This window comes from Prunus avium, chromosome 7 (assembly GCF_965620075.1).
Source record: "Prunus avium chromosome 7, drPruAviu1.hap1.1, whole genome shotgun sequence".
NCBI lineage: Eukaryota > Viridiplantae > Streptophyta > Magnoliopsida > Rosales > Rosaceae > Prunus > Prunus avium.
In genome coordinates, this window is record NC_142290.1 from 17,944,298 (window position 1) to 17,956,739 (window position 12,442).

General features: G+C 41.4%; 1 protein-coding gene across 1 annotated transcript; it reads left to right on the forward strand.

Moving 5' to 3' along the window:
- The first annotated feature begins 8,401 nt into the window (after positions 1-8,401).
- On the forward strand, positions 8,402-12,060 carry LOC148293052 (uncharacterized). The gene is made up of 3 exons (XM_088244557.1): positions 8,402-9,832; positions 10,097-11,082; positions 11,955-12,060. Exons 1-3 carry the CDS (start codon positions 8,402-8,404, stop codon positions 12,058-12,060), a joined length of 2,523 nt encoding a protein of 840 aa, XP_088100683.1.
- The last annotated feature ends 382 nt before the right edge of the window (positions 12,061-12,442 follow it).

A 12,442-nucleotide genomic window follows, 5' to 3' on the forward strand; every position in this document is an offset into this window, starting at 1 on the left:
AATACACCAACCACTCCAATTAGGAACGAACTGTCGTTGAACTTGAATTGTCCAATTTGGAACACCTATTGATTTCGGATTGAGCCCAAAAGTTGGTCCACATCATAATATGGTGGGAGGAGTCATTTGGTGAGTTTTGAGTGAAATCCAATCGCTAGAAGTGTGGAATACACCAACCACTCCAATTAGGAACGAACTGCCGTTGAACTTGAATTGTCCAATCTCTCACACCTATTGATTTCGGATCGAGCCCAAAACTTGGGCAACATCATAATATGGTGGGAGGAGTCATTTGGTGAGTTTTGAGTGAAATCCAATCACTAGAAGTATGGAATACACCAACCACTCCAATTAGGAACGAACTGCCGTTGAACTTGAATTGTCCAATTTCTGACACCTATTGATTTCGGATCGAGCCCAAAACTTGGGGAACATCATAATATGGTGGGAGGAGTCATTTGGTGAGTTTTGAGTGAAATCCAATCGCTAGAAGTATGGAATACACCAACCACTCCAATTTTATGAAATGCTGTTCAAATTGAATTGACCAATTTCTCACATCTATTGATTTCGGATCGAGCCCAAAACTTGGGCAACATCATAATATGGTGGGAGGAGTCATTTGGTGAGTTTTGAGTGAAATCCAATCGCTAGAAGTAAGGAATACACCAACCACTCCAATTAGGAACGAACTGCCGTTGAACTTGAATTGTCCAATTTGGAACACCTACTGATTTCGGATCGAGCCCAAAACTTGAGCAACATCATAATATGGTGGGAGGAGTCATTTGGTGAGTTTTTAGTGAAATCCAATCGCTAGAAGTATGGAATACACCAACCACTCCAATTAGGAACGAACTGCCGTTGAACTTGAATTGTCCAATTTGGAACAACTATTGATTTCGGATCGAGCCCAAAACTTGGGCAACATCATAATATGGTGGGAGGAGTCATTTGGTGAGTTTTGAGTGAAATCCAATCGCTAGAAGTATGGAATACACCAACCACTCCAATTAGGAACTAACTGCCGTTGAACTTGAATTGTCCAAATTCTCACACCTATTGATTTCGGATCGAGCCCAAAACTTGGGCAACATCATAATATGGTGGGAGGAGTCATTTGGTTAGTTTTGAGTGAAATCCAATCGCTAGAAGTATGGAATACACCAACCACTCCAACTAGGAACGAACTGCCGTTGAACTTGAATTGTCCAATTTCTCACACCTATTGATTTCGGATTGAGCCCAAAACTTGGTCCACATCATAATATGGTGGGAGGAGTCATTTGGTGAGTTTTGAGTGAAATCCAATCGCTAGAAGTGTGGAATACACCAACCACTCCAATTAGGAACGAACTGCCGTTGAACTTGAATTGTCCAATTTCTCACACCTATTGATTTCGGATCGAGCCCAAAACTTGGGCAACATCATAATATGGTGGGAGGAGTCATTTGGTGAGTTTTGAGTGAAATCCATTCGCTAGAAGTGTGGAATACACCAACCACTCCAATTAGGAACGAACTGCCGTTGAACTTGAATTGTCCAATTTGGAACACCTATTGATTTCGGATTGAGCCCAAAACTTGGTCCACATCATAATATGGTGGGAGGAGTCATTTGGTGAGTTTTGAGTGAAATCCAATCGCTAGAAGTGTGGAATACACCAACCACTCCAATTAGGAACGAACTGCCGTTGAACTTGAATTGTCCAATTTCTCACACCTATTGATTTCGGATCGAGCCCAAAACTTGGGCAACATCATAATATGGTGGGAGGAGTCATTTGGTGAGTTTTGAGTGAAATCCATTCGCTAGAAGTATGGAATACACCAACCACTCCAATTAGGAACGAACTGCCGTTGAACTTGAATTGTCCAATTTGGAACACCTATTGATTTCGGATTGAGCCCAAAACTTGGTCCACGTCATAATATGGTGGGAGGAGTCATTTGGTGAGTTTTGAGTGAAATCCAATCGCTAGAAGTATGGAATACACCGACCACTCCAATTAGGAACGAACTGCCGTTGAACTTGAATTGTCCAATTTGGAACACCTATTGATTTCGGATCGAGCCCAAAACTTGGGCAACGTCATAATATGGTGGGAGGAGTGGTTTGGTGAGTTTTGAGTGAAATCCAATCGCTAGAAGTATGGAATACACCAACCACTCCAATTTTATGAAATGCTGTTCAAATTGAATTGACCAATTTCTCACATCTATTGATTTCGGATCGAGCCCAAAACTTGGGCAACATCATAATATGGTGGGAGGAGTCATTTGGTGAGTTTTGAGTGAAATCCAATCGCTAGAAGTAAGGAATACACCAACCACTCCAATTAGGAACGAACTGCCGTTGAACTTGAATTGTCCAATTTGGAACACCTATTGATTTCGGATCGAGCCCAAAACTTGAGCAACATCATAATATGGTGGGAGGAGTCATTTGGTGAGTTTTTAGTGAAATCCAATCGCTAGAAGTATGGAATACACCAACCACTCCAATTAGGAACGAACTGCCGTAGAACTTGAATTGTCCAATTTGGAACAACTATTGATTTCGGATCGAGCCCAAAACTTGGGCAACATCATAATATGGTGGGAGGAATCATTTGGTGAGTTTTGAGTGAAATCCAATCGCTAGAAGTATGGAATACACCAACCACTCCAATTAGGAACTAACTGCCGTTGAACTTGAATTGTCCAAATTCTCACACCTATTGATTTCGGATCGAGCCCAAAACTTGGGCAACATCATAATATGGTGGGAGGAGTCATTTGGTTAGTTTTGAGTGAAATCCAATCGCTAGAAGTATGGAATACACCAACCACTCCAATTAGGAACGAACTGCCGTTGAACTTGAATTGTCCAATTTCTCACACCTATTGATTTCGGATCGAGCCCAAAACTTGGGCAACATCATAATATGGTGGGAGGAGTCATTTGGTGAGTTTTGAGTGAAATCCATTCGCTAGAAGTATGGAATACACCAACCACTCCAATTAGGAACGAACTGCCGTTGAACTTGAATTGTCCAATTTGGAACACCTATTGATTTCGGATTGAGCCCAAAACTTGGTCCACATCATAATATGGTGGGAGGAGTCATTTGGTGAGTTTTGAGTGAAATCCAATCGCTAGAAGTGTGGAATACACCAACCACTCCAATTAGGAACGAACTGCCGTTGAACTTGAATTGTCCAATTTCTCACACCTATTGATTTCGGATCGAGCCCAAAACTTGGGCAACATCATAATATGGTGGGAGGAGTCATTTGGTGAGTTTTGAGTGAAATCCATTCGCTAGAAGTACGGAATACACCAACCACTCCAATTAGGAACGAACTGCCGTTGAACTTGAATTGTCCAATTTGGAACACCTATTGATTTCGGATTGAGCCCAAAACTTGGTCCACCTCATAATATGGTGGGAGGAGTCATTTGGTGAGTTTTGAGTGAAATCCAATCGCTAGAAGTGTGGAATACACCAACCACTCCAATTAGGAACGAACTGCCGTTGAACTTGAATTGTCCAATTTCTCACACCTATTGATTTCGGATCGAGCCCAAAACTTGGGCAACATCATAATATGGTGGGAGGAGTCATTTGGTGAGTTTTGAGTGAAATCCATTTGCTAGAAGTATGGAATACACCAACCACTCCAATTAGGAACGAACTGCCGTTGAACTTGAATTGTCCAATTTGGAACACCTATTGATTTCGGATTGAGCCCAAAACTTGGTCCACGTCATAATATGGTGGGAGGAGTCATTTGGTGAGTTTTGAATGAAATCCAATCGCTAGAAGTGTGGAATACACCAACCACTCCAATTAGGAACGAACTGCCGTTGAACTTGAATTGTCCAATTTCTCACACCTATTGATTTCGGATCGAGCCCAAAACTTGGGCAACATCATAATATGGTGGGAGGAGTCATTTGGTGAGTTTTGAGTGAAATCCAATCGCTAGAAGTATGGAATACACCAACCACTCCAATTAGGAACGAACTGTCGTTGAACTTGAATTGTCCAATTTGGAACACCTATTGATTTCGGATTGAGCCCAAAACTTGGTCCACATCATAATATGGTGGGAGGAGTCATTTGGTGAGTTTTGAGTGAAATCCAATCGCTAGAAGTGTGGAATACACCAACCACTCCAATTAGGAACGAACTGCCGTTGAACTTGAATTGTCCAATTTCTCACACCTATTGATTTCGGATCGAGCCCAAAACTTGGGCAACATAATAATATGGTGGGAGGAGTCATTTGGTGAGTTTTGAGTGAAATCCAATCACTAGAAGTATGGAATACACCAACCACTCCAATTAGGAACGAACTGCCGTTGAACTTGAATTGTCCAATTTCTCACACCTATTGATTTCGGATCGAGCCCAAAACTTGGGGAACATCATAATATGGTGGGAGGAGTCATTTGGTGAGTTTTGAGTGAAATCCAATCGCTAGAAGTATGGAATACACCAACCACTCCAATTAGGAACGAACTGCAGTTCAAATTGAATTGACCAATTTCTCGCACCTATTGATTTCGGATCGAGCCCAAAACTTGGGCATCATCATAATATGGTGGGAGGAGTCATTTGGTGAGTTTTGAGTGAAATCCAATCGCTAAAAGTATGGAATTCACCAACCACTCCAATTAGGAACGAACTGCCGTTGAACTTGAATTGTCCAATTTGGAACACCTATTGATTTCGGATCGAGCCCAAAACTTGGGCAACATCATAATATGGTGGGAGGAGTCATTTGGTGAGTTTTGAGTGAAATCCAATCGCAAGAAATATGGAATACACCAACCACTCCAATTAGGAACGAACTGCCGTTGAACTTGAATTGTCCAAATTCTCACACCTATTGATTTCGGATCGAGCCCAAAACTTGGGCAACATCATAATATGGTGGGAGGAGTCATTTGGTTAGTTTTGAGTGAAATCCAATAGCTAGAAGTATGGAATACACCAACCACTCCAATTAGGAACGAACTGCAGTTCAAATTGAATTGACCAATTTCTCACACCTATTGATTTCGGATCGAGCCCAAAACTTGGGCAACATCATAATATGGTGGGAGGAGTCATTTGGTGAGTTTTGAGTGAAATCCAATCGCTAGAAGTATGGAATACACCTACCACTCCCATTAGGAACGAACTGCCGTTGAACTTTAATTGTCCAATTTCCCACACCTATTGATTTTGGATCGACCCCAAAACCTGGGCAACATCATAATATGCAGGGAGGAGTCATTTGGTTAGTTTTGAGTGAAATCCAATCGCTAGAAGTATGGAATACACCAACCACTCCCATTAGGAACGAACTGCCGTTGAACTTTAATTGTCCAATTTCTCACACCTATTGATTTCGGATCAAGCCCAAAACTTGGGCAACATCATAATATGGTGGGAGGAGTCATTTGGTTTGTTTTGAGTGAAATCCAATCGCTAGAAGTATGGAATACACCATCCCCTCCACTTCGGAACGAACTACCGTTGAACTTGAATTGTCCAATTTGGAACACCTATTGATTTCGGATCGAGCCCAAAACTTGGGCAACATCATAATATGGTGGGAGGAGTCATTTGGTGAGTTTTGAGTGAAATCCATTCGCTAGAAGTATGGAATACACCAACCACTCCAATTAGGAATGAACTGCCGTTGAACTTGAATTGTCCAATTTCTCACACCTATTGATTTCGGATCGAGCCCAAAACTTGGGCAACATCATAATATGGTGGGAGGAGTCATTTGGTGAGTTTTGAGTGAAATCCAATCCCTAGAAGTATGGAATACACCAACCACTCCAATTAGGAACGAACTGCCGTTGAATTTGAATTGTCCAATTTCTCACACCTATTGATTTCGGATCGAGCCCAAAACTTGGGCAACATCATAATATGGTGGGAGGAGTCATTTGGTGAGTTTTGAGTGAAATCCAATCGCTAGAAGTATGGAATACACCAACCACTCCAATTAGGAAGGAACTGCCGTCGAACTTGAATTGTCCAATTTGGAACACCTATTGATTTCGGATCGAGCCCAAAACTTGGGCAACATCATAATATGGTGGGAGGAGTCATTTGGTGAGTTTTGAGTGAAATCCAATCGCTAGAAGTCTGGACTACAAACACAACTTGTCCATTAACGTCATTGACTTTAAAACAAGAAATTGTCCAGTTAAGAAAAAAATAAAATAAAATAAAGTAGGAAAACCAAATAGAATCAAACATCGTTACCAATCCCCGGCATCGGCGCCAAAAACTTGTTGCTTCGATTCAGCTGCACCAAAATAGATTCAGCTGCATCCTCAACTTGTGATACTCGCAAGTGCACGAGCCGTTTGGTAGTATAGCATATGTAAGTGCGAGGTCGATCCCACGAGGATTGGTGATTGAATGATCCAATTTGTTTCCCCTACACAAAATAGAAATGAAAAAAGAAAATAAATAAAACAAGAAAGAATGAAATAACTCAAGCAAATAAGTTCCCAAGTTCAATTAGATTAATGGATTGATTCTAGCTAAAGTATGATTAAGCCATGGTGTTTGGTCATAACCTTGTGTTCCTAATTCCCTAATTTGATCATTTGTTGTCTAACCTAAAACTAAGCATTAGGAACCCATTAAGCATAGAAGAACAATTTAAACAACCAAGCATGTATCTAATCCCTGTTTTCGAATGTCCATACATACTCTTCTTATTCATAGTTCAATTCGAATTAAAGCATGGTGTCTACTCTTAATTCAAACCAAGATAGCTAACATGCAAGCCTAAATGGTGATCAATCATTCAAACTAGCCTATTAACTTATAAGCATAATGAATAAGAACAAAAACCATAATTGAAACTTGGAAACTAATTAAACTTGAAACTTAAGAAAGAATGTACATTACAATGAAAAGTAAAGTGAAACTAAGAAAAACTTGAAGGAAAATTTAGTAAAAACATTATTGTTACAACAATTGACAACTTGAAAGGAAACTAAGAGAATTTGAGGGAGAGAAGGGAAGGGAGCTCTAGAGAAGTGTTTGAGAGCTCCCCCCCTTGGGGTGTGATTTGAAGCTTGAAGGCTTCTCTATTTATAGGGCTAAGAGGGAGGAACATCATGATGGATTCCCACACCATCCTTCATCTTTTGCTGCTGCACCTCAAGCATCTTCACATGGGTTCAAAGGTGATCAGTTGTGGCTGCCTTTGCTGCCAACCCATGTGGTTGCCTTTTGGTTGCCAACCCATGTGGTTGCCTTTTGGTTGCTGAAAAACGAGTTTTCTGAACCAGTCTTGGTGTATGAAGGCCAGAGGTTTCAAAACGTATCTAATGGTGCTCAAATTGGGATATGTTATACTAGACACCCATTGGAACAACTTCTATGAAGAAAGTATTCCCATCGGAGCAGTAGAAGTATGCGTTTTGGCCCTTGCAAGTTGGCTGCCGAACAGAGACTGGAATTGACTTCATTTCATCTTTTCTTTCCTTTTTGATTCACATGCATGCCCATGCTTCCTCTTTCAATTAAAACCTGATTTCCAGCTCCAAAGTGATCTGCCAATTCAATTCCCATGTTCAAAGGCTGAAGCAAAATGCCTCTCATCATTCCTCATTCTTCTCTCTCTCCTTTCTCTTTGCTTCCCATGCATGCACATGCTTTCTCTATAATAACTCCAGCATGTACCAACTTGCTCATTCAGAAATTCATACCTGGAAAGCCTCCCAACTTCACTCATTATGTTGGGTACAAGGTCAGTTGCAGCTGGGGTGAGGCACATGGCTAAAAGGAGGCACATGACTAAATGCTGGCAGCTGCAAATCTTGCTGAGCAAGGTTGGGTGTTGGACGGGCTGAGCACTCCACAAATGTCCAATTGGGCTGAAATTTGGATATGTTGTAGTAGACACCCATTGGAACAAGTTTCATGAAGATCTTCACCTCATTCGAGCCCCATAGCATGCTGATCCAAGGCCAAGAAGGTGACCTACGAAATTGTGCTGGAAAGGGGTTGTAGCCAAAATGTGTTTGTCTTTAAGCTCATCTTCCTCATATGCCAATCAGCCCTTAACATGCATGGATTGCATCAAATGTTATCTCTTGCTATCTTAACCTACAAAACACACAAACATAGGTAAGTGACTCAAAATAAAGAGAAACTAAGAAAAATCACTAAGTAAAGAAGGCATGCAAGTGTATGAAATTATGGACTTATCAAAACAGAAAATGGATTAAAAGCACAAGTTTAACTCAATAACATAACCAAATCATAAGCTAGAAGGGTACAAAATGATATACAATTATGAACCGATCGAAGATCCAAACAAGCATTTGAAGGAATTCGAAGTGGTATGTTCAAGCATGACACCAATCAACGTGGATAGCAACATTCTAAAGATGAAAGCCTTTCCATTCTCTCTTTTGGAAAAGGCTAAGGATTGGCTCTTTGAGTTAGCACCTGGAACCGTCACTTCTTGGGAAAGCATGAAGAGCGCATTCTTAGAAAAATTCTTCCCAACTTCAAGAGTCATTCTTTTGAGGAAGAGAATTAGTGGAATTCAACAAGGCCCGGGAGAATCCTTCCCAGCATATTATAAGCGTTTCAAGACTTTAGTTGCATCCTGCCCACAACATCAAATGAAGGAAGAGCTTTTAATTCAATATTTCTATGAAGGACTACTTCCACTCGAGAGACAAATGCTTGATGCTTCAGCAGGAGGTGCGTTGGTTGACAAAACACCAGTTGCAGCGAAGATCTTAATCACAAACCGAGCCTTGAATGCACAACAATACGAAGGAGTTGGAGAAAGAGATCATACACGGCCAAGTCAAGTTAATGAGGTAAGTGCTATTTCAGAACTTCAATCTCAAATGGCTAATCTCACTACTCTTATTTCACAGGTTGTTGAAGGATCCAAAGTGCAAGGAAGTAGTACTTGTGGCGTGTGCTCTGTGCAAGGACACCCCTCTGATCAATGCCCTCAATTAATAGAGAATGGGGGATGGGAAAGTGCCAACGCCATTGGGTATCAAGGCCACAATCAGCCAAAGTATGATCCATACTCCAACACTTACAATCCGGGCTGGAGAGATCATCCAAATATGAAGTGGAGGGACCCTCAACAAACTCAACAACAAGGCGGATATAGACAGCCACCTCCAGGACTCTATCAGAGGCCATTCGCACCACCACTCCCACCACAATCTGCCCAACCAAATTCAGGTACGTCTTTGGATAATGATAAAGTTCTTCAAGTACTAACCTCTTTGACTCAGGGTTTGCAAAATCAAGCCAAAGAAATGGGCGAAGTGAAGAAGCAAATTGGGCAAATGGCGGAATTCATGGGACAGTTCAGAGAAGAAGGTAAACTACCTAGTTCAACCATCGTCAACCCAAAGGGAGGTTTTGAAACGGCTAAAGCTGTCACCTTGAGAAGTGGTAAAGAGGTTGGAACCAATCCCAAAACTTCCAAACAAAGCCAAAAAGAGGACGAACAGCTGCTGCCCGAAGGAGACGAGATGAACAAGGCCACGGCAAGGGAAGAGCAACCCTTGTCGCAGCCTTCTAAGGCTCCTACAGCACCCAAATCGGGTAAGGTTGGTTCGAATTCAATTCCTTTTAACCCCATTCCACCAAATGTGCCTTTCCCTCGCAGGTTTATGCAATCTAAGAAGGAAGAGAATGAAAAAGATATCTTAGAGACCTTCAGGAAAGTACAAGTCAATATTCCCCTTCTTGATGCAATAAAGCAAGTTCCAAAGTATGCTAAATTTTTGAAGGAGCTTTGTACAACAAGGAGGCGGATCTCGAACAAGGAAGTGGTACAGGTAAGTGAGAATGTTTCTGCAGTTTTGCAACGTAAGCTGCCACCTAAATGCAAAGACTCAGGTAGTTTCACAATCCCTTGTGTTATTGGTAATACCAAGTTTGAAAAGGCCATGTTAGATTTGGGTGCTTCCATTAATGTCATGCCATACTCAATTTATGCATCTATGAACCTAGGAGAGCTTAAAAACGATGGTGTTATAATTCAATTAGCCGATCGTTCTAATGCATATCCGAAAGGAGTCTTGGAAGATGTTTTGGTGCAGGTTAATCATTTGATATTCCCAGCAGATTTCTATGTGCTTGAGATGGAAGATTCGGCCCATTCTACACCATTGCCAATCCTACTTGGAAGACCCTTCATGAAGACAGCTCGCACCAAGATAGATGTGTTCAAGGGGACGTTGACAATGGAATTTGATGGCGACATAATTGATTTCAATATCTCTGAAGCTATAAGGTATCCTATTGATGATCATTCTTGCTTCTCTATTGATGTATTTGAAATTTTGGCGCAGGAATATCATGAATTCCTAAATAGGGATGCTCTTGAAACAACCATTGCTAAAGGAATTGGACTCAAAACCAACATGGCCGAGCCTAATCATGCAACAATTGGCGAGATGGTGGCTGCCCTTGAGTCATTGCCACAACTTGTTGGTAAGCCAACAATCCCAATTCCAATTTCCTTTTCTACTAACAAGTTGTTACCTTCAGTAATTCAGGCACCCACTCTGGAGCTTAAACCATTACCAAATCATTTGAAGTATGTCTTTTTGGGAGATAAAGAGACATTGCCAGTCATAGTCTCTTCATCACTCACGGCAGTAGAGGAGGAGAAACTGGTACGGGTGTTGAAGGAATACAAAGCAGCCATTGGATGGACCTTGGCCGATATCAAGGGGATAAGTCCTACAACATGCATGCATCGCGTACTTTTGGAGGATGGGGCCAAACCATCTCGAGAGGCTCAACGCCGACTCAACCCTCCAATGCTGGAAGTTGTGAAGAAGGAGATTATCAAGCTTTATGATTGTGGAGTGATTTACCCAATTTCGGACAGTCGATGGGTTTCACCGGTTCAAGTTGTTCCAAAGAAATCGGGAGTCACTGTGGTGAAGAATGAAGAGAACGAACTTGTGCCTACCCGTATCCAAACAGGTTGGAGAGTTTGCATCGATTATAGGAAGCTCAACGCCACCACAAGGAAGGATCACTTCCCTTTACCGTTCATCGATCAAATGCTTGAAAGGTTAGCTGGTCATTCATTTTATTGCTTTCTTGATGGGTATTCTGGATATAATCAAATTGTCATAGCTCCGGACGATCAAGAGAAGACCACTTTTACTTGTCCATTTGGTACCTTTGCCTATCGTCGAATGCCATTCGGTTTATGTAATGCACCGGCCACGTTTCAAAGATGCATGGTAAGTATCTTTTCAGATTATGTTGAGAAGATTATTGAAGTCTTTATGGACGATTTTAGTGTTTTTGGTGATTCATTTGATGATTGTTTAGCTAATCTCACTTTGATATTGGGACGATGCATTGAAACTAACCTTGTTTTAAATTGGGAAAAATGTCACTTTATGGTAAAACAAGGCATAGTTTTGGGTCATATAATTTCAGAAAAGGGAATTGAAGTTGATAAATCAAAAATAGATCTTGTACGCTACTTACCCTCCCCCACTTCGGTGAGAGAGGTTCGTTCTTTCCTTGGACATGCAGGATTCTATAGACGTTTTATCAAAGATTTCTCAAAGATTGCAACACCCCTGTGTCGACTCCTACAGAAGGATGTGCCATTTGTGTTCAATGATGAATGTGAGAAGGCATTCAATCACCTAAAAAAACTGCTAACTTCAGCCCCCATCATAGTTCCACCAGATTGGAGTCTTCCTTTTGAACTGATGTGCGATGCCTCAGATTATGCAATAGGGGCTGTTTTGGGACAAAGGAAGGACAAGCAGCCGCATGTCATCTACTATGCCTCACGGACCTTGAATGACGCTCAATTGAACTATTCCACCACTGAAAAAGAACTCCTTGCTGTTGTGTTTGCTTTAGATAAGTTTCGCTCTTATTTACTTGGAACTAAAGTCATAATTTATTCTGACCATGCAGCGTTGAAATACTTGCTCATGAAGAAAGAAGCCAAACCAAGGCTTATTCGATGGATGCTCCTTCTCCAAGAGTTCGACGTCGAAATCCGAGACAAGAAAGGAAGTGAGAACGTGGTGGCTGACCACTTAAGCCGTTTGGTGCATGATGAGGAGCCATTACCTATCCCAGAATTATTTCCAGACGAGCAGCTGCTGTCCATTGAGGTAAGTGAGCCATGGTATGCAGATATTGTGAATTATTTAGTGTCTAAACAAGCTCCAAGCACACTAAACAAGCACCAACGTGATAAACTTGCAAAGGATGCACGGTTTTATGTATGGGATGACCCGTACTTGTGGAAATATTGCCCTGATCAGATTCTTCGTAGATGTGTACATGATTCGAAGTTTAATTCAATTTTAACTTTCTGCCACACATATGCATGTGGGGGTCACTTTGGCACTCAAAGGACAGCCCTTAAAGTTCTAGAATGTGGATTTTATTGGCCT

Bases quoted from the DNA above. Each gene is read 5' to 3' on its own strand.
- LOC148293052 (XM_088244557.1), top strand. From the start codon at position 8,402: ATGAAAGCCTTTCCATTCTCTCTTTTGGAAAAGGCTAAGGATTGGCTC. The intron at 9,833-10,096 runs GTAAGTGAGAAT...GTTTTGGTGCAG, and splicing joins CGAACAAGGAAGTGGTACAG to GTTAATCATTTGATATTCCC. The intron at 11,083-11,954 runs GTTAGCTGGTCA...CTGACCATGCAG, and splicing joins ATCGATCAAATGCTTGAAAG to CGTTGAAATACTTGCTCATG.